Source organism: Capricornis sumatraensis, chromosome 1, assembly GCF_032405125.1.
Source record: "Capricornis sumatraensis isolate serow.1 chromosome 1, serow.2, whole genome shotgun sequence".
In the NCBI taxonomy this organism is placed as follows: Eukaryota; Metazoa; Chordata; class Mammalia; order Artiodactyla; family Bovidae; genus Capricornis; species Capricornis sumatraensis.
Window position 1 is genome coordinate 34,363,771 of NC_091069.1, and position 22,668 is coordinate 34,386,438.

Consider the following 22,668-nt stretch of genomic DNA (forward strand, 5'->3'; position numbering starts at 1 on the left):
CGATTAGGTTTTGGCCTTTAGTCTGAAAAAGTTGATTGAAAGTGTACAACAGAGAGCAGGTGCAAGCGGCTAGGGGCCATGGAGCCGCCAATAAAAAAGAATGTCCTTAAATAAAGTTCACAGAGTAAAAACCAGAACCACCAGTCCTTCCCTCCAACACAACAGAGCACAGGCACAGAACCGGTGATGAGCCCCAAGGAGCAAGGAGGAGGCTGGGGAGGACAGCAGAGGCTCCCAGGCTGCTGTGTGGAGGGAGAGCCCTCTTTGGAATGGGCTGAGCCAAGCCACCCAGCTCTCCCTGCACACCTGATAACCACTGCTAAGGCTAAAGGAAAAAGACAAAACTCAGTCTCAGTCTGGAGGGCTCAGAAAACAGTCTAGGTGGGCAGAGATCTTGACAACCGCTAGTCCCGCTTGGCCTTCTTCTTGTCACTGTTGCCATTTTCTTCAGCCCCCTCAGTAGACAGCACCTCCTCCAGTTTCCGCTTGCCACTCTCTGGCTGAGGCGCTGCTGTGTTTCGGGGCTTGAAGCAAATGATGATGCAGGTCATGTTGTCACACCCTGTACCGTCCCCAGAAGTGTCTGGTGCCAGGCATTGATCCAGCAGCTACAAAAGGGAAGAGGCAGCTCAGCTGCAGGGTTTGAAAACTTTCTGGGAACCTAAAATCTTAGAGGGCTGGCCTTGCTGAGACAAGGTGGCAGAAGGAAGGGAACAGGCAACAGGTGCCACAAAACAGGCTATAAGCTAGTCCATAAGATTTAAGTCAGGGAAACGAGGGAAGTGGATCTTTCTAGTCAGAGTTTAGTATGTCAGTAAATAGTGATATTCCCACGCTCTGATTTTAACTTAGGCTAAAAGAGAAAATTTTGGATACACAAACCGAACACCCTCTTCCATCCTTGGACTTACCTCTTCCACAATGGATGACAGTAACCGAAGCTCCCCATTTTCATCACGCTGGCTGATCTTCGACTGAATGAAGTCTATAACTTCCTGGCTGCTCATCACATTCCTGGGGTCATAAACAACAGTAAAGAATCTTTTTTAGTCCCACCAAGGCAGAGTAGAAGAATATGGATAGAGTAGAAGAATATGGATAGAATCGGTGACAAATGCCCCATGTGTGCATGCTCAGCTGCTCAAGTGTGTCCAACTCTTATGGACCCACCAGGCTCCTCTGTCCATGGCATTCTCCAGGCAAGAATACTAGAGTGGGTTGCCAATATCTCTTCCAGGAGGATCTTCCCAAACAAGGGACTGAACCTGTCTCCTGCACTGACAGGTATATTCTTGACCACTGCGCCACCTGGGAAGCCTGACAGATGCCCCAGGCCAATGTAAACACCCACAGAGACTGCTGTCAGCTCTGCCTTCCGCTTGGGGATCTTGACACCAAGTTGCCTATATAGGCTCTAATCTTAGAGCAACCAGAAAAAAGGGGCTGACTATAGTCATTAGTAAGAAGATAAAGAAGCTCAGAGCCCCACATGAGAAGTAACACTGCAGGGGAAAAAGGGAATTTTAGGGTGTTCTGCCAGTGCTCACCATATGCCATCACAGGCAATGACCATGAACTCATGATCGTCTGTGAGAGTCAGCACCTTGATGTCAGGAAGGGCCGAAATCATCTGTTCCTCTGGTGGCAAGTTCTTGTTTCTCTTGTAAAAGTGGTCTCCTGAAGTAAAGGAATGGTTGGTTGATGAGTAAGTAGTCTGAGCACCTCCCACAGATTTGTGTTTTGAGGCCAGTCAAACCCTGCCATTCATTTCTATTCTTTACAAGTTCTATTATCTAGTGGGATGAAGTGAGTTTTAATTTTTCTGGTTTCAGCCCTGTCTTTAGGTTGCTGAACTTTAGTTCAGTCACTAACCTGTCTTTTTCAATACCTATCTTACCTATTTCACAGAGATGTTTAAGGGACAGAGGTAGTAGATACAAAAGTAGTTTGAAAAATAAAAGGGCTCTGAAGATTAAAGTTTGCTATAGGCGACTAGAACAGAGAACAAGACCCCAGAAGTCTTTCCCATAGTTTCTTGGCACTTACCAATGGCTCTGGAGAGGTTGAGGCCACCGTTGACTCGCCCATCCATGGTAACCTTGCCCCCAGCATTCTTGATGCGTGCTAGCTCCACTTCATCCTCTGGTTTGTGGTCATAGGACATGTCTAAAGCTTTGCCGGCCTCAGACACCACACAGCGGGAGTCTCCTGCATTGGCTACAATCAACTGCTTCCCTCGTATCAGAGCCACCACTGCTGTTGTGCCACTGTCAGAGCCAGGCTTAAAAGGAAGAAAGGGAGCATCATAGGAGCTCCTGGATAAGAGCTCTCATCATTCTCCTATATTTTCTCCTCTCCCAAGGACCACCAAGAGGGCTTTAACAGACAGAAGGAGCACAGATTTAATCTTTGCAGAAACTACAGCATGCTCGCCCCCTTTTGTGAAACAATTCTACCCAAAAGACCTAGTTCCCCTTATAGTAGAGTAAATCCCCCCATGACCACTGACTTCAATGTGAAGACAGAAAGGGGACCCTTCTCCCAAAATCACAGTCAGAGAATTCACCACACCTAGCCCCTTGGCTTTCTCAGATTCACTGCCCACCCTTTCCCCACACACCTCCTCTTTGCCTTCCATCCCAGGCACCATCATCTCTTCCTCTTCATCATCCTCTTCAGCCTCCTCAGTATCATCGTCTTCCTCATTCTCTGCCTCTTCACTGCTGTAGCCATCTTCTTCCTCACTGCATTCCTGCCAGAGGGACGACCCCAGGCTACTGAGGCTGGGGTGACCCCCTTGCCCCTCCCCCTAACGCACTCAGAACCAAGAGGCCTTTACTGAACACAGATTCTCAAAACATAGTAGATGCATATATGTAAGATCCTGATGGAAAAATGTGGCAGAAGGGAGAGAGGGCTAGCATGGATATACTGGTTTCCTGAACTAGGTTCAGTGGTCACTAGCAGGAAACCTTGGGGAAGGCCAGGGCTGCTAGCCAAATGCACCTTCCAGCAACATGACCAGAGAATAAGCTGCCCAAAAAAAAACACCCAACTATCCAAAAGGAACACCATCTTGTTATCTCTCTAGGAGACAGATTCTGAAAGGCTAGAACTAAATCTATTTGTTACAATGTCAACAAAAGAAAAGGTAAGAGGGCGCTAATGGTACCTGTGTTAGCAGAGATAATGAATTTTTTAAAAGCTTAAACTATATTTGCGGGATGCTGTCAAAATAGGAGACAGAAAAGAGTAGAAAGCAATTATGCACCGCGATCAACCAGGCCCTCTCTACAACTTCAGCATCTGTCTGACCCCATGGGCCCTTACCTCGCTGTCTTCCTCTTCCTCCTCCGCCTCATCTGACTCATCCTCACTGTCCTCAAAGAACTTGGACTTAGCAACTCGAGGCAGCTTGTCGGAGGCTGAAGAGCAGGAAGGCCCAGCCTCACCAGTGGGAGTGCCAGGCTCCCCACCTTGGCCTGCCTCAGTCCCACATTCCGAGTTGGAGGAAAGGCCTGTGTGAGCCTTGGCTGTGGGGCCATTTTCCTCTGCAGAAGTATCCCTAGATGGGTCCTCGGGTCCTGCCTCCCCATTGAGGCCCTGGGACCCTGGTTCCTCGCCTGTCCCAGCTCCAGATTTGCTGTGGGGAGCACCCTTGTGACAGTTCTGCCCGTAGCGTGTCAGCAGCTCTTCAATAGTCATGGTAGCCTCTTCATGCAGCAGTGCAGCCTCCTCATTGTCCACTGCAGGGGAGATGCTACATCAGCGCCCCATGCCAGACTCCTCCGGGAAGCAGTCCCTTACTACCTCCATGGCCCTTGTCACCTGACTTCCGACTTACTTGCCCACCACCTCCCCTTCTCGAGTAGTTCCTGTCTCTTATCACAACTCAGAAAACAGAAAAACAGCCCTTTGCTTCCTTTTCCTCAAGCAACATCAGCCTCCAGATATTTCCTTTGGTCTTTGTGTTTCACTCCCTTCTTAGTCAAAGGAATACTAGTCACTGTATGTGTCGCCTATCACCTCTCATGTTTTATGGGTAAGCTGGAAACCCTATTCTGACTGAGGACCCAGGAAGTCCACAATGCCAGTCCAGGCCTAGGGCCCAGGCTTAATGACTGGCTGGTATAGCTAACAGCAGTTCCAATCTTAAAAGAAAAGATCACATAAACATCGAAAGGAACCCGAAAGACCCCATTACAATGACAAAAGATAATGTATACTAAAGTTCTTACAACTAAAACACTATGGACTCAACAAAGGTTAATCCTCTCTCCTGTTCATGACCACCTGTAGTACAGGGGATTCTTTAATGTACAGGGGATTTCCCAGGTCTCAAGGAAGCCATTTTCTCTCAGAGTTGACACATAATTTATATGTATATTAAAGAATAGTTCTTTAATATGCCTATTTCCTCTCAAACAAAAGGTGCCACACTCACCATCATCTTCATCAGCAACTTTTTCTTTTTCATCCTCATCTTCAGTGGGTCGCCCTGCAATCTGTGCCAGCTCCTTAATGACTTCCTCAGTGGTTAGTTTGGCATCAATAGCCAAGAAGGCATCTTCCAAAGCCTAAATATAAGCAAAATAGTATAAAGCAAGTGTAGGAAAAACTGCAGGTACAAAATGAATTGCCTATACACAATCCTGGGCACAAGGATGGGATGCAAATCAGAGTGATCCACCAAGCTGTGAGACAAACAGTTCAGAGACTTGGGAATTAATGACACTCTAAAAAGGACCAAGTGGGAATAAGCTCATTTTAGGTAAAGAATTAAGAAATATAGTAAGAAGCAGCTAGGTGGCAATCAAAAAAGAAAAGCCAAGGATTGGGGCCGGGGGGAGGTGAGGAAGAAAAAGAGAAGTCTGTAGAAATGGAGAACGAACAGTGTGGGAAGACAGACCTTCTGTAGCTTGCCTTCTTTGTAGGCCTTCTGATCTTTAATGATATCAGGAAGATATTTGGCACAGTACAAGGCAACTTCCTCTCCTAGAAGAAAGGTAAAGTCACCCAGAGCACAGCTTTACACACACAGAAAGTGATACAATATCAACACACCAGTGAATCCCAAAGCTTAAGAAGATGAATATCTTAGCACATCTGAAACCTATCTGAACAATGTTTTAGGATGTTCTGACCAAGAAAACGGATTTTACCATCACCTCTCTCGGGGCTATGTTAATACTGCCCATGTGTTTTCTCACCTGTATACTTAGTTTTCAGTGAAAAAGAGACAAATGTTAATATAGGGGAAGGCTTCTTGTATTAAAACAAGGCCTGGTGAGATTAAGAACAAATCAAATATCCTACTGGGAAAAACGAATGGCAGAATAGAGAAAAACAGCACTAGGCAGGAAATGGTATCTGAGGACCAGAACTCGGAAATAAAAGAACAAAGGACCTGGAATTGGGGTTCCCAGAATTTACCAATATGATCTGCTAAAGTTACCTCCATGTCCATCATAGACAGAAAACATGGCTGTCTCACTGTCCAGCTCAGGAATACAGTTGTGAGCATCCTACGAAAAAGAGCATAATTAGCATTTCTTAAGGGCAAAGGATATTCTTCCTTGTGCATCTCAGGTCAGGATTGCCTTCACATCTTAATCTCACTAAACCCTTCCGTGGCTGACCTACATGGCCTAGTAATAAGAAAGGAAGATGGGATGATAAGAACAGCACAAGGGTGGGAGAAAGGAAGCGGGGAGGAAGGAGGGAAGGCAGGGAGAGAGCAAAAGGAAAGGAAGACGGGAGGGAAGAAGGGAAGAGATGAATCAGGCCACTACCTCTGCAGTCTAGCAGCCTCAGCCTAGGAGATCTGTCCAGATGGCAGAATGTTTGGCTGTTGGAACTCTAGACCTGACCCTTTTGGATTTGTGGCAGCTATGGGAAGAACCAGAATAAAGGATCTTTAAAGTCACTTCCAGACCCATTCTATGAATCAGTGAACTTCAAGGAAGAAAATGTTAGGGAGGACAGCAAAAAGTGACAAAGCGACCTGCAAAATTTCTAGGAGAATCCTAAGACAGCCCGAGTGGAAGTATCCCTTCCCCACCCCCCCACCCCCCACCCCCAGAAAAGCACCATCAAAACAGATTACCCCACCAGGCTAGGTGGAGGATACAGTTACAAAAGAAAATCTTTCCAACAAATAGTTATTAAACTACACTGAATGCAGTACTTGTTAACTGGAATTTACAATTAAATCAGCCACTTCCCAGGTGGCTCAGTGGTAAAGAATCCGCCTGCTGATGAAGACGTGGGTTAGATCCCTGCGTCGGGAAGATCCCGTGGAGAAGGAAATGGCAACCCACTCCAGTATTCTTGCCTAGATAATCCCATGGACAGAGGAGCATGGAGGGCTATAGTCCATGGGGTCACAAAGAGTTGTCCCACCTCCCACCCCCAGCTGGAACTGAGACACCATTTAATTCTGAAGGCACAGCACATCTGAAAAGAAATTTGCAATGGTCTTATAGGTATATTCTCTACAGACAAAAAGGATGTAACTATTCTGATTAATTAGTAAAGTTAATAGTTCTACTTTGTCTTTCAAGTATTTAGTATTTACATTTTTAAAATTATATTGATAGAGGAAATCTGAGTGTATCAGTTCTGCTGTTCCTAAAATAAGACTATGCTGTCATTATACAAGTCCACTGGAAAATTAAACTTAGGGTTTTAAGACAGGCAAAGGAAAAGGAGGGACTCTTTTATTTCCCTCTGTCTCCAGGAGAAAGGCCCCCAGAAGCTAATGGGGATCCTCAGAAGGCCTTTGATGGCCTGTGTGGTCATCGACACAACTGCCTCTTAGCCTCATCCCTGAGATCCAGAGAACCCCACACCAAAGTCATCTTCCTCCTCTCCCCCACTTTACCAATGACTCTACCACCAGCCATGCTGACCTACCATCCCTCTAAGCCAGGGTTTATCATACTGCCCCCTCCTCTCCTTTCACCAACATCTTTCTTGACTTTTATGATCGTCTCTACAGTGGTTCTCAGCCTTTAACATGCCTCAGAATTCATTCATTCGTTCGTTCATTCATTCATTCATTCAAATATCTGAGTATCCATTATGTGCCAAGATGTGCTGTGTCTGATTAGTTTCAGCAAACTAGCTATGTCACATTAATGTTGATTTTAGTTCTGTTGATTTTGCAGTTTGGTTTGTTGGCATGGAATTTATGTCCAGGTCTATGTTTGTACACACTGAAGTAACAGTAAATTAAAATCATGTCAGTGAATACTAGAGACCCACAAATTCTGCTTTCCTTAAAAAAAAAAAAAGAAAAAAAAATCCATGGACAATCTCCAAGATACTTCGTTAAATAAAGCAAGCAAAGCATATAATAACATATTTATTTAGTAAGCCACTTTTTGTGTAAGAGGGAGTACAGGAATAGACATCTGTCTTCTCATACTTTAATACTACAAGGATACACAGAAAACTAATAAACTGCATGAGGGTGCAAACAGATGAATGGGAGCAAGAGGGAACCATGGGAATGTTTAGCTTTTCAAAAGTAAATTAAATGTCTTTTTTTTTTTTTGACCATTTTATTTATTTATTTTTAAAAAAATTTTTTTTTAATTTTAAAATCTTTACTTCTTACATGTGTTCCCAAACATGAACCCCCCTCCCACCTCCCTCCCCATAACATCTCAGTGGGTCATTAATTGCACCTTTTTGGTAGAGTTTAGCACTCTTCCTGTCTACTACTTCCCAGTGGACAAGAGAATCAACTGGTCTTTCTCTGTCCTGCAACACCACTCTAAATCACAGCTGTATTGTCTCTTTTGAACCCACACCTCTATTTAAAAAATCTCTGACTTCTCATCGCTCTTCACAAGATCATGTGATTTTGAAGCAGATCTAGCCATCAGTGAACACTGGAAAAATCATTACCCTCTACAGTAATCAAATGGACATTTAAAAAAACAAGGAATTATCTTTTTGTGCAAATTAGAGTGATGAAAAAGATTAACAGTATCCAGTAGTAATAAGAGTGAAGATAAAAACACATTCTCATACTCTGATCAACAGGAATATAAGTTAGCAGTTTTCCTGAAGGCAATTTGGTAATATGTATTAAAATGTGCATGTCTTTTGATCTAGAAATTTGACTTCTAGATTTATCTTATGGGAGTACTAAAGGAAGGATAAAAAGATACAAAGAATGCTCATTATAGCATTACTTACAATAAAAAAATTATAATCATCTAAATTTCCATGAATAGATCACAAACAGTACATCTCTCCAACGGAATATATGCAGTTGTTAGAAATGATGAATATGTGTTTAGAAATGATTGCACAACATATTAAGTGATAAACAAAACATAAATAATCTGTATGTAAGAAATCTGTAAGATCGCATACCAAATAGTGGAAGGTGAGATTTGGGTAATAATTATTTCTATAATATGGAATGAGAGTATCTGCATTATTCATATTCTCACAGGACAATCATGAGAATGATGTAAAATAAGTAGAAATTCTTTGGAAACTGGGATGTAGTACGTAAGTATATACATGTATTCTGCTCTGAATGTCATACCCAGTTCACATTTGTCTTCTCTATCCTTTTTCTCAAACAGGAATGCCCACAATAAAGATTCACTTCCTGCCTTGAGGTTTGTTCTCCTCCACTTTTTGGTAAGGCTTTGGATCTATGTCACTTGGAACTGTTCTACCTTCTCTAAGCACTTCAATTCCCCCCTTGTATCTTCAACCATAGCCTCCCTACCTTTACCCTTGCCTTTCTGTCCCTTTCCGAGTCAGAACTAAGCATTTCAACACTGTCTCTTAGCAATCTAGAAAAACTCATCCATCCTTGTATAACCCGACCAACTGCTTTCTTTACCCTTGAATCTAAGCCACTAAGTATTGCTAGTCATAAAAATGTCATGAAATCATGTTGACTGCAGTGACTACTTCCATTTAGAATTTTTTTTTCTATTCTGCACTGACTCTTAAATATATGAACCACAGTTAGTCACAAACCTTTTCCACACTACTCAAGTTCTCAAGGATATTTTCTGTTCATTCTTAGCAGAAAAAAAGGCTTCCCTGGTGGTTCAGCAGTAAAGAATCTGCCTGCCAATGCAGGAGACACAGGTTTGATCTCTCGGTGGCGAAGGTCCCCTGGAGAAGGAAATGGCAACCCACTCCAGTATTCTTGCCCAGGAAATTCCACGGAGAGAAGAGCCTGGTGGGTGGGATACAGTTCATGGGGTTGCAAAGAATCAGACAGGACTTAGCGACAAAACAATTACTTAGCAGATGAGCTAACCTCTTACTTTACTTAGATTGAGGTCTTATTTCAAGATATACCTCAACTTCCCTAGGAAGATTTCTAATTTCTCCATGGCAGTGTCTAACCTCTCCTTCATGTCTTCCTCAGAAGCAGTATTTCTTCTCTTTCTAGATTAACATTTCCTCTCAAACACAAACCCTTCTCCCTCATGATCATAAGTCAGAGACAGGCAATAACCATAACAGCAACCCAAACAGCCATTTTGCAGGCTTCATTCTCCCCAACCACTGTATGAAATTAAATAGTGCAGACCATGTCAGCTTTCTCAAAAGTTCTCTTGGGTTCTGTGAAGAACTGTAATTCTATACCTCCAACTGTCTGTTTCCACAGGATGTCCCTTCTCCACCTCAAACTTAACATATGTAAACAGGAACTTAGCAGTCACTGCCCCCAACAACAACAACAACAAAAATCACAGCTTCTCCTACACGTCTTATTCCTGTGGATGGAATCTTAACTCTCCTAGGCAACACCTAGTCATCAGTCCTCCCTGACTTCCATCTATCAGCATCTATCACTGAGTTCTGCTAACTGCCCCCTCATAACTATGATCCTGGATTACTTTACTCAATATTTTAACTCCTCTCCTGTCTCTACTCTCTATCTCCTGTAATCCAGCCCACATACATCCAGCTGCCAGATTAATCTCCCTAATATGACGTTTTACTGTCAGGCCCTTCAGTGAACCCTACTGCATTAGATTAATTCCATACAACTTACTGGCAATTAAAGGCACTCAATAATCATTTCTATCCATCTCCATAACCTATAGTCTCTTTAACTCATACCATTCCCCAAAAGAAACTACTCTTAGCACTCTTGATACTAGAACACTCTACCCTAGCATAGTAAGCATGCCTACCTCAATCTTTCCTCCTATCTCTTCTAATATTTTTCCTTCTCTCATTTTTCTCCTCCCCATTTGTTACCATTTATACTGTTTCCTAAAGGTCCAGTTAGTCTCACCACCTCCAAAAGATCACACCAATGTTCTGTGATCATTCCCGTTCTGAACTCTCTTAATATTGACTGTTTGTACCAATACTTTGGCATTCAGCATATATTATCTTATATCGTTATCCAAATTCCATAGGGAAAAAGTGTCATAGGTCCAAAACAGCATGAAAACAGGCTGTTTTACAAATATCTTAGGGATAACTCCTCCTTTATTTACTATTCTAAACCTAGAGATGTGTCCTAACACATTAACCGAGATGATCTGAAAGAAATGATGTAGAATACACAGGTCACCTGAATCAGGACTCTCAGGTCTTGCCTTATTAGATCATGTATCACACAGCCCCTCTGACCATCTAGACAAACAATGGATCTGTTATTAATAAACTGCTTACCTTTCCTGTGGGCTTCCCTACTGGCTCAGACAGTAAAGAATCCACCTGCATGTAGGAGAGCTGGGTTTGATCCCTGGGTTGGAAAGATCCCCTGGAGAAGGGAATGGCTACCCACTCCAGCAGAACTGCCTGGAGAATTCCATGGACAGAGGAGCCTGGCAGGCTACGATCCACATGGTTGCATAGAGTCAGACACGATTGAGCAATTTTCACTTTCACTTTATTATTCCTAAGGTTACAAATACATCCATGAAAGCTCCTTTGTTACTGGATCAACCATTTAGATTTCTGATACTTAAATTTATCTAAATCTTTGCAACTCAAGGAAAAAATTTTCAAAGTGGTTGGAAAGAGAACTACATTTTTAAAAGTCATGTATTACTGTCTGATTGTAAAAATCATATGCACATATTACCACTGTGTTACAGAATGAATGTTTTATGTCCCCCCAACATTCATATATTGAAACTTCATTGCCAATGTGATGGTATTTAGAGGTGCCGACTTTGAGAGGCAATTAAGTCATGAGGAAGGAGCTCTCATGAATGAGATTAGTACTCTTATAGTAAGAGACACCAGCGGAGTCCTTTGCCTGGTGAGGACACAGCTAATCCACTGTGAGCCTTTTCCAGACAACCTGATCTTAATCTTCCCATTAGGGTCTCAAAGAGGTACTGACACACCTATGTTCATAGCAGCTTTGTTCACAATAGCCCAAAAGTAGAAAAACTCACGTGTTCACCAGGAGATGATTGAATTTTAAAAATGTGGTATATATGGGCCAAGGAATATCATGCAGCTTTAAAAAGGAAATTCTGACACATGCTACAACATGGATGAACCTTGAGGATATGATGCTAAGTGAAATAAGCCAGCCAGTACTTTGGTATCCAGAGCAGTCAAATTCATAGACAGAAAGTAGAAGAGGAGTGGTTGCTAGGGGCTGGGTACGGGGTGGGAGGGGGATGGGGAGTAGTTTAGTGGGTATAGTTTCAGTTTTGCAAGATGAAAAGAGTTCTGGAGATTGGTTGCATAACAAAGTGAATTTACTTAACACTACTGATCTGTACGTTCTAAATGGTTAAGATGGCAAATTTTATGTTATGTGTATTTTACCAGACAAACACACTTCCTACCAAAAGCCCATGCTCAGATGGCATCACCAGTGAGCTCTACCAAATATTTAAAAAATTAGTATGAATTCTTCACAAACTCTTCCAAAATAAAGGAGATAACACTTCCCAACTCATTCTATGAGGCCAATATTATTCTGATACCAAAACCAGACAGACATCACAAGAAAACTATAGGTTTAATATCATTAAGATAGTTCAGTCACTTAGTCGTATCCAACTCTTTGCAACCCAATGCACTGTGCTTCCCTGTCCATCACCAACTCCCAGAGCTTGCTCAAACTCATGTCCATTGAGTTGGTGATGCCATCCAACTATCTCGTCCTCTGTCATCCCCTTCTCCTCCTGCCTTCAATCTTTCCCAGCATGAGGGTCTTTACTCATGAGTCAGTTCTTTGCATCCGGTGGCCAAAGTATTGGAGCTTCAGCTTCAACATCAGTCCTTCCAATGAATATTCCAGACTGACTTCCTTTAAGATTCACTGGTTGGATCTCCTTGCAGTCCAAGGGACTCTCAAGAGTCTTCTCCAACACCACAGTTCAAAAGCATCAATTCTTTGGCACTCAACCTTCTTTATGCTCCAACTCTCACACCCATACATGACTCCTGGAAAAATCATAGCTTTGACTACACAGACTTTTGCCAGTAAAGTTATGTCTCTGCTTTTTAATATGCTGTCTGGGTTTGTCACAGTTTTTCTTCCAAAGAGCAAGCGTTTTTTAATTTCATGGCTGCAATCACCATCTGCAGTGATTTTGGAGCCCAAGAAAATAAAGTCTGTCTCTGTTTCCATTGTTTCCCCATCTATTTGCTATGAAGTGATGGGACCAGATGTCATGATCTTAAGTTTTTTGAATGTTGAGTTTTAAGCCAGCTTTTTCACTCTCCTCTTTCACTTTAATCAAGAGGCTCTTTATATAGCAATACTCATTAACTGATCTACAAATTCAGAATAAGCCCTATCAAAATCCCTGGTACCTTTTGCAGTGAAACTGACAAACTGATCCTAAAGTTCATATAAGATATAAGAGGGACTCAAAAAGAAAAAATGAAAAAAAAATAGCTATAGTAACCAAGACAGTGTGGTACACAGATCAATGGAATGGAATGACTAGTCCAGAAATAAACCCTTATATTTATGGTCAACTGTGCCTCTTGAGAAACCTATATGCAGGTCAGGAAGTAACAGTTAGAACTGGACATGGAACAACAGACTGGTTCCAATAGGAAAAGGAGTACGTCAAGGCTGTATATTGTCACCCTGCTTATTTAACTTATATGCAGAGTACATCATAAGAAACATCCAGCTGGGCTGGATGAAGCACAAGCTGGAATCAAGATTCCCGGGAGAAATATCAATAACCTCAGATATGCAGATGACACCACCCTTATGGTAGAAAGTGAAGAGGAGCTAAAAAGCCTCTTGATGAAAGTGAAAGAGGAGAGTGAAAAAGTTGGCTTAAAGCTCAACATTCAGAAAACGAAGATCATGGCATCTGGTCCCATCACTGCATGAGAAATAGATGGGGAAACAGTGGAAACAGTGTCAGGCTTTATTTTTCTGGGCTTCAAAATCACTGCAGATGGTGACTGCAGCCATGAAATTAAAAGATGCTTACTCCTTGGAAGGAAAGTTATGACCAATTTAGATAGCATATTCAAAAGCAGAGACATTACTTTGCCAACAAAGGTCCGACTAGTCAAGGCTATGGTTTTTCCAGTGGTCATGTATGGATGTGAGAGTTGGACTGAAAGAAAGGTGAGTGCCGAAGAATTGATGCTTTTGAACTGTGGTGTTGGAGAAGACTCTTGAAAGTCCCTTGGACTGCAAGGAGATCCAACCAATCCATTCTGAAGGAGATCAGTCCTGGGTTTCATTGGAAGCACTGATGCTAAAGCTGAAACTCCAATACTTTGGCCACCAGATGTGAAGAGTTGACTCATTGGAAAAGACCCTGATGCTGGGAGGGATTGGGGGCAGGAGGAGAAGGGGACGACCGAGGATGAGATGGCTGGATGGCATCACCAACTCGATGGACATGAGTTTGAGTAAACTCCGGGAGTTGGTGATGGACAGGGAAGCCTGGCGTGCTGCAATTCATGGGGTCACGAAGAGTCGGACACGACTGAGAGACTGAACTGAACTGAACTGAAAAAATGATGCCAAGATAATTCAAAGAGGGAAAAGAATAGGATCCTAAATAAATGATGCTGGGACAAACACATATCCAGATGCACAAGTATGAAGTTGGACCCCTTCTTTACACCATACACAAAAATTAACTCCAAATGGATCACCTAAATGGACTTCATCAAAATTTAAAACTCTGGTGCCTAAAAGGCCACCAACAGGGGCTTCCTTGGTGGTCCAGTGGTTAAGACTCTGCATGCTTCCAGGGGGCACAGGTTTGATACCTGGTCAGGGAACTAAGATCCTGAATGCCCGCATGACACTAAGCATGGCAAAAAAAAAAAAAAAAGACAAAGGATATGAATAGACATTTCTCCAAGAATACCTAAATGGCCAATAAGCTCAAGGAAAGATGTCAAACATCATTAGCCATCACAGAAATATAATCAAAATCACAATGGAATATCATTTCACATCCATAAGAATGGCTATAATCAGGGGAAAAAAGGGCAACAGGTATAAAGAGGAGGTAGAGAAACTGACACCCTCTTATACTGCTGGTAGAAATGTAAACAGAACCACCACTTTGGAAAATAGTTAGGCAGTTTCTCAAAATGTTAAACATGGGAGTTACTATATGACCCAGCAATTCAACTCCTAGGTATACACTCAAAAGAAATATTTTTAGCTACTCTTCACTTTCTACCATAAGGGTGGTGTCATCTGCATATCTGAGGTTATTGATATTTCTCCCGGGAATCTTGATTCCAGCTTGTGCTTCATCCAGCCCAGCTGGATGTTTCTTATGATGTACTCTGCATATAAGTTAAATAAGCAGGGTGACTATTTCCACACAAAAGTTTGAACATGATTGTTCATAGCATCATTATTCAAAAAAGTCAAAATATGAAATTCCCAACGTCCATCTACTGATGAATAGATAAACAAAATGTGCATACAATGGAAGATGATTCAGCCAAAAAAGGAATGAAGTAGTGACTGATTCATGTACAACCTGGATGACCCTTGAAATGTATACTTTAAATGGACATGGCACAATAAAGTTGTTTAAAAAGAACCTGAATATACATTTTCAAGGACTACACATGATTAAAGCTGATATACTCCATCTTTGAACTAGATCTAGAGGGAAACAGAAAACTCCACTGTAATTGGTACTGAGATGACAATGTGTCATTAAGCATCAGAGATGCTATTAGTTCAGTTCGAAAGATCTGTGCTTCCAGACAGCACAAATTTAATGATAGCTAATAATGACAAGAACTACCAATCTGATCTTATTTCTACACTCAAATTCAAGCTCTACAATTCTAAGTAGATAACCCAATAGAGGGTGGTCAGGGGTTGAGAGTAGTTTTAACTGCTAGAGGACTAGGCAATAGAAATAATTTATGTAAAATAGTCTTGAAATCTTGAAAAATACATTCTGACTGTAACTTACAACTGTTTCAAAACTTATAAAGGAAGAGTAGGAAACAACTTCTCTGTACTCAAGGGCACACATTTGATATCATTTCATACTATCTTTGAATTGTGAAGAAAAGGTACTACATGCTGATCAAATGAAAAGAATGCCCTTCCATGAAAGTTGCTTAACCATGTCCTAGACAAAGGAATTCTGATCTGGTTTAATAAGTAAAAAGTGCTTTAAGTCACAGAGATGAGACGCTAATCTGAGGATCAAACAATAAATGCTCCTCAGCTTCAGATGCCTGCTCTCCAGTGGAACCCCACAGCATGCCTGTGATATTTCACTTTATATTCCTCCTATTAATATAATGATTGAAACTGTCATGCATGTAGCTTAGGAACTTTCTGCTCAACCTTATGTACATTCAATTCTAGATGACCCATTCTGACCATTAATAAGCCAGCTTCTATATGGCAACAGCTATCCAACTGAAAATTATATGTTATGTGTTGATGCTGCCTTTAAAAGGGGGTAAGTGTTTATAATATACACATGCACAGTATGTATCTATAAAAATATATATCTTCACTTCCTAACTGGAAACAATCTTGTCACTTCAGAGACCCTCATAACCAAAAACTAAAATCACCCTAGTCTCTTTGACACCGGAAACACAAGAGCCTTTCCATAAATATTTCTCAGGCACCCTTCCACAACATACCTGTTAACTCCCAAAATACAAGCTGGAATCAAGGTTGCAGAGGGTAATATCAATAACTTCAGATATGCAGATGACACCACCCTTATAGCAGAAAGCAAAGAGGAATTAAAGAGCCTCTTGATGAAGGTAAAAGAAGAGTGTGAAAAAGCTGGCTTAAAACACAACATTCACCCTGGAGAAGGAAATGGTAACCCAGTCCCAGTATTCTTGCCTGGAAAATTCAATGGACAGAGGAGCCTGGCGGGCTACAATCCATAGGGTTACATGTCTGAACATGCATGCGTGAGGGTGGAGGGAGATGGGTTGGTAGCAATAAACTGGTAGAATTAAAAAAAAAAAAACACTCAACATTCAAAAAACTAAGATCATGGCATCCGGTCCAGTCACTTCATGGCAAATAGATGGGGAAATAATGAAGACAGTGACAGACTTTGTTTTCTTGGGCTCCAAAATCACTGTGGATGGTGACTGCACCCATGAAATTAAAAGACGCTTGCTCCTTGGAAGAAACCAATGACAAACCTAGACAGTATATTAAAAAGCAGAGATATTACTTTGCCACAAAGGTCCGTATAGTCAAAGCTATGATTTTTCCAGTAGTCATGTACAGATGTGAGAGCTAGACAATAAAAAAGGCTTTGTGCCAAAGAATTGATGCTTTCGAACCATGGTGCTGGAGAAGACTCTTGAGAGTCCTCTGGACAGCAAGATCAAAACAGTCAATCCTAAAGGAAATCAACCCTGAATATTCACTGGAAGGACTGATACTGAAGCTGATGGTCCAATATTTTGGCAACCTGATGCGAACAGCCAACTCACTGGAAAAGATTCTGATGCTGGGAAAGATTGAAGACAGGAGAGAAGGAGATGACAGATGAGACGGTTAGATGGCATCACCAACTCAATGGACATAAGTTTGAGCAAACTCCAGAATGATGAAGGACAGGGAAGCCTGGAGCACTGCATTCATGCAGTCGAAAAGAGCTGGACGCGACTGAACCACCACCACCACCACCACCAGCTTAAGGGTCCCTCCAAATCATCGAGAAGGTGGAAGGGAAGGGAACATCAACTGTAGTAATCTGATTACCCCTCCTCAAAACACCCTGGTTCCACAGCAAGAGGGGCTAGAGAGGGGCAGAAAGTATAAAATGCCAGCTACTGGTAGTTCCCATCTTGCCTCAAGAGAAGGGATAAACAGTACTCTCTAAGGCTGAATCTATGCATCAATCAAGATTTCAGTAACCTTTATTATGTGTGCCGTTATGATAAACTCACCTCAACTAAATCATTAGGACTAAGCAAATAAGGTTGATAGAATTAATAAACTGGCGGAATTAAGCCCCAAAGGTTAAGAGGAACAGGAGTATACTTTCTGTAAAGCTAAGAGGTAGCTCTTCACTCAAGAGGTTGAAGTCAAAGTTCTTTTCTTGCCATAGCAAAGAAACTATTAGACTTTAGGGAGAAAGGAAACAAAGCCAGAAGCAAATGTTATGGATGCAGCACAACACGAGCCCAAACAGGACTTCAAGAGGATCTGATTAGGTATATTTAACTATTCAAACAAAGGGAAATTCAGAAATAGTATAACAAGATTTTAAAACCCTAAGTGGTTATCTCTCAGGAGGAAGATTAGGATTTAAGGAATAGTCTAGCAAGATTTCTACAAACCAAACAGCTTCTCATGAAAACACTTACATTCCAATTACCAGAGGAGAAACCAAAAATAAAAGGAAATGCCCTACAGAGAAGCAAACAGTACAGAATCACTGGACAAATGACTTGGAAAATTGAATATCCAAGCAACTCAATTCATGAGGAAAACCAGAAAGAATATCAGAGAAGTGGAAAAAACCACAGCAGAGAGGAAAAGAGGAAAATACGGAATGAGAAACTCAAAGGAAAAGCCTTATTCTGAGACAGACACCTCAAATCTTACAATATTAACAGAAAATGCCATAGAACTGGAACCTCCAATTACCAACTAATGCAAAAACAAGATTGACATTAAGCCTTTCCCTTCAAAGCTCCATCAAGATATTTCCACCAGCCAGATAATTGCTTTCTTCCAAGCACCCAACTGAATTGGTAAGCTCCATACAGTGCACCATAGAGAAACATAAATGCTTCATTTCAGGTTGATACAGATGAGAACAGTGTGTCAAACAATTTCTATCCTACAGATTCTTTCCACCAAGGCACAGCTATCCTAATCTCTTTGGGCCTCAATTTCTAAGTTGTAAAATTTGGGAGCCAAACTTGGTGAGATGATAAAGTCTGCTAGAGGTATAAAATTTGAGTCTGAGAACAAACCATTTAAGTTTATACTGTCATTCCAGAGCTAACCACAGGGAGGAGCGAGGGATTTGAAGAAATTCCCAAGGGAGACAGTATTTGCCTGCTACCTGAAGCCCACCTAGTTTAAGTGGATAAACCCTCCATCCCAGACATAATTAGAGCATTTCCCTGGATCCTCTGCCTAGACCTCACAATACTCTTCACAAAAACAGGTCTTACACGTCTTTCTCCCTTTCCCTCCTACCACAGTTTTCTCTATTCTCCTTTGTAGTTTCATATCCATTTGCCCAACACTATTCCTTTTAATCCAGAATTTTCCATTTTATCAACAGTGCAATTTTCTATAAAAGGATAAGGTTTCTGTAGATTAAGATTAAAGTTTTTTTATAGAAAATCAAGGAAATTATAAATTACAACAAGCACAGGCAAATGACAACTACTAAGTTGTAGAGGTAGTCTCCGTAAGAAAAAAATAATTAGGCATAATTTTAAAAGAAATTAGAATGACTGACACAATTAAAGTTTTCCAAAGACTAGGAAAGGCCCTGAGGAAAAAAACGAGTGACAATTCTTGGAGGTCAAGTCAAGCCTCTGAAATTAACATGTGGTGCCCAGAACCAGGCAACTTGGTAATATGAATTTGAAACAGACTATTTGCCTGGCTTCCTTTCACTGTCAAACTCCTCGCCCAGAAAGAGCTCTCATACCACATTTTTTCTTAAAGTACAGTCATTCACATCTATCCGCCTCTCCCGAGCAAAAGTCAATGGATAAATAGTCCCTTTTTTCTTTACTCCTACACTAAACCTCACACCGTTTACGAGCCTGGAAAGCTGGGCTGGCACGAGAGGATGGCGCGAAGGCACGGGGAGGTCGGTCAGTTGGCGGAAGGTGCCTCTCCCCACATGGCTGAGCGCTCGCCGCCAAGCTGGCCACCGTCACACGGTCCCCTAGCCCCAGCAGGTCGCTCTCGGCCACGGCCCCGCTCTCGCTGTCGCCTCACAAACTGCCGCTGCGGCCACAGCCTCTCGTTTAGGACCCTCCTCCGGGGATGACCCCATCCCCCGCTCCCTTTCTCCGTCGGGTTCCCGCCCTGCAGCCGCCAGCCCATGGGCCCCTCCCGCCTCACCTCCATGGAGACGCGCCAGCCTTGCATGGCGGAGAAGCCGTAGGGCAACGGCAGGCGCGAGGCGCCGACCCCGTCTCCAGAGCACTTCACCGTGTTGGGCTGAGAGAGGTAGGCACCCATAGCGGCGGCTGACCGGCGGCCTCAGGGGCAGGCGAACGAAGCGCGACCCGTGCCGGCGCCGGAGCCGGAGCCCCGGGTGCGCGCGTGGCAAGAACTAGCTAAATTGCACGACCGACGCAAGGTGCCGGTGAAAGGCGCGAGGCGGGCCAGGAGGCAGTAACGGGACGGGAGCAGAGAGGGAGCGGAAGCGGAAACGGCGCCGCTTCAGACCCCGCCCAGCCGGCGCGGCGCGGCGCTGCGGGCAGTCATTTCCTTAGCAACTCGCCCCGCCCGCGGGGACAACGGCCCGCCCAACCGCCGCTCCCGCGAGATTGGCGTAGTCACGCCCACCAACGGCCGCGGCCCGCCTGGGGCGGCCTGGTGGGTTGCTCCTAGCTAGTACCTCTCACTAACTGTTCCCTTCTGTCCCTCGCCTCCGCTCTCTTAGCCTGGCCTCTCGCGTTTTGTCTGAGGCTCTTTTGTGTGGAACTGGGCACTTCCGGTTCATCCTCTAAAGTGTCATCTCTCTCTCCGCCGCGGCCTCGGACTCCCGCAAATCCTCCCGATGCGGTTCAATTAGAGTTGACGAGTATTAATAATTTATTCTGAGCACATGAAGTACCCTTGTGAGGCCTATGCGAGTAGGATGTGAGACAGTCTTTCTGACCAAAGACAATGAAGAGACCTCTCTCTCTGACCCAGTCTGTGCGGGTGGAGAAGAAATGAAAAGGGAATGGAAGAGCTATTGGTTGAGGTCCTCAGGATGCCCCAGACGTGCATTATGCCCGGGGAGAAGGGAAAAATGTTACGGGGTTGCAGGGGTGAAGAAAGTGAACTGCTTTGGGGAGGGTTTTTGAGGAAGCTGCTTGCCTCGTTGGAGAGTGATTTTAAGTAGTAACGTTAGATAGGATAGAGAATGGTCGTAAGTGCCAAAATGGGTGGCTTGGACTTCAGTGTTAACCTGGTGGAGCCTTTGGAGTTTATTGGTCTAGTCTTTGTGTGCAGTTTGGAGAGAGAAAGCCTGGAGACTAACTGGCTAAAGGGCTCTTCATCTAAGCGTGAGACAGGCTGGGACTAAATTGGTGGCAATGGGAACAGAGATAAAAGAACAAATTAGACAAAAAGAAATGGACAGGATTTAGTAATAGGTTGGATTCAGGGGATGGTAGAGAAAGGAAAAATTCTCAAAGGATAAACAGATTATTTTAAAATACAAAACTAATCATGGCTACCTCCTGCTCTTCAGAAAGTTCTAATGCCTTAACATAGTTTACTAGACCTTTCATACTTGATTCAATTACTGCATGTCTCTCCCACTTCGTCTCTGTTTCTGCCACCCAGTGCTCCAGCAATATGTCTTTGGGTTTCTCCATGCTTTCTCTTCCTATGCTTTCACCCATGGAATACACTTCCCCACCCACCCCCATCTTTACTTCCTTTAGGAATTCTTCTCTAATATCCCTACATTGGTTTGGATCCCCACTTATCTTTTCCTGATAGACTATAAGCCTTCAGGAAGGCAGAAACTCTTGTCAAACTTTTGACATTCTATACCCCAGCACCCCTAGCACACTTATCTGTGCTCAAAAGCATTTAAATACTTGTTGAATGAATGAATATAACCAAGGTTTTGACCCTGGATGACAAAAATTGGTGCAGCCATTAACAGAAAATGGTGTGATAGGGAAGGGGGGTAGTGCTAATTTGAGGAGAAAATGGTTTGATTTAAGGTAACAACTAGACATACAGACATGGGAAACTGGCTTAAAATTAAGCTTTGAGGGTAGAAGATGATAATTAGGCTGGTTGGTCATCATGAACCTGGATGAGATCTCTAACTTACCAAGGCAGTGTTAAGGGAATGTAAAAGTACTCAACCTCTTTTTTTTCTTCTAAGAATAGAATGTGACGTTGTGAAAAGAAAAAAAAAGCAGTTTTGATATATAATGCCTGCCTGTGTGGTCTTTCACAAGTTACTTATTCTGTCTCAGACTCAGTTCCTCATCTATAAAAGACATACAATATCTACTTTTCCAGATTGCTTTAAGGCTAAGAAGAGCTAAATATAAAATGCCAAGTTTGCATAAATGTTGTATTATTAGTCAACCAAAAATCTACCATTTATTAAGTATACATATATACAAGCTAAATATGGAATGGAAATAACATTAAATTATGTTTACAAAAAATAGAAGACAGCCTGAAATAAAATGGGAGAAAAACAGATAAGGAAAAATGTGGGAAAGAAAATATGATTCAAAGAAAAAGTAAGGAACTGGGAGGGTAGTGGTAACCCTGAGAGGAGAAATGGGGCAGACTAAGTAGCTCATGGAAGGAGATAGGGAAGAGGCAATGAATACGAAGATTATCTTCTCCCTCCTTCACCTCCATTTCCCCCCAAACCACCACATTACAATTCTGAGGACACAAAGGTTTCATGCTTTGATGGGGAGCAAAAAAAATTTTTTATACCAAAAATACTCCAAAACACTGTATTTCCAGATTGATTTACCTGAGTTCGTAAACTGTGAGCCTCAAAAATCTGGCCAATCACACATGGTAGCAGAAGCAGCTTCTGAACATGTACTTTAGGGGCTGGCCTGAATGTAAAAAAGATCTCTAAAATATATACCAAGTTCACTCAATAAAAAGGGATAAAGGCATGGAATTAGTTGTAGGTAGAAAATAACTAATTCTAAGAATTTGGCAATTTCTTTATGTATTCACAGTATCACAGTATTGCGTTTGACTTATTTTTAAAAATAATAGGTTTGGGGGTTTTGTTTTTGTTTTTTGCTTCACTGCCTGTGGGATCTTAGTTCCCTGACCAGGGATGGATTGAAGCCTGGCCACAGCACTGAAAGCACTGAGTTCTTAACCACTGGCTGCTGCTGCTGCTAAGTCACTTCAGTCGTGTCCGACTCTGTGCGACCCCATAGATGGCAGCCCACCAGGCTCCCCCATCCCTGTGACTCTCCAGGCAAAAACACTGGAGTGGGTTGCCATTTCCTTCTTCAGTGCATGAAAGTGAAAAGTGAAAGTGAAGT

General features: G+C 42.6%; 1 protein-coding gene across 2 annotated transcripts; it reads right to left on the bottom strand.

Annotated features, from left to right (window-relative positions):
• Positions 1–30: 30 nt before the first annotated feature.
• On the bottom strand, positions 31–19,793 carry PPM1G (protein phosphatase, Mg2+/Mn2+ dependent 1G). Of its 2 annotated transcripts, XM_068973954.1 has the most exons (10): positions 19,523–19,793; positions 5,456–5,525; positions 4,910–4,995; positions 4,445–4,577; positions 3,331–3,746; positions 2,621–2,752; positions 2,047–2,281; positions 1,548–1,677; positions 912–1,014; positions 31–608 (listed from the first exon to the last, which is right to left on the bottom strand). In XM_068973954.1, exons 1-10 carry the CDS (start codon positions 19,640–19,642, stop codon positions 405–407), a joined length of 1,629 nt encoding a protein of 542 aa, XP_068830055.1. In that variant the 5' UTR covers positions 19,643–19,793; the 3' UTR covers positions 31–404. The 2 variants fall into 2 exon arrangements, with proteins under 2 accessions (XP_068830055.1, XP_068830064.1); XM_068973963.1 differs by lacking the exons at positions 4,910–4,995; positions 5,456–5,525.
• Between the last annotated feature and the right edge of the window lie 2,875 nt (positions 19,794–22,668).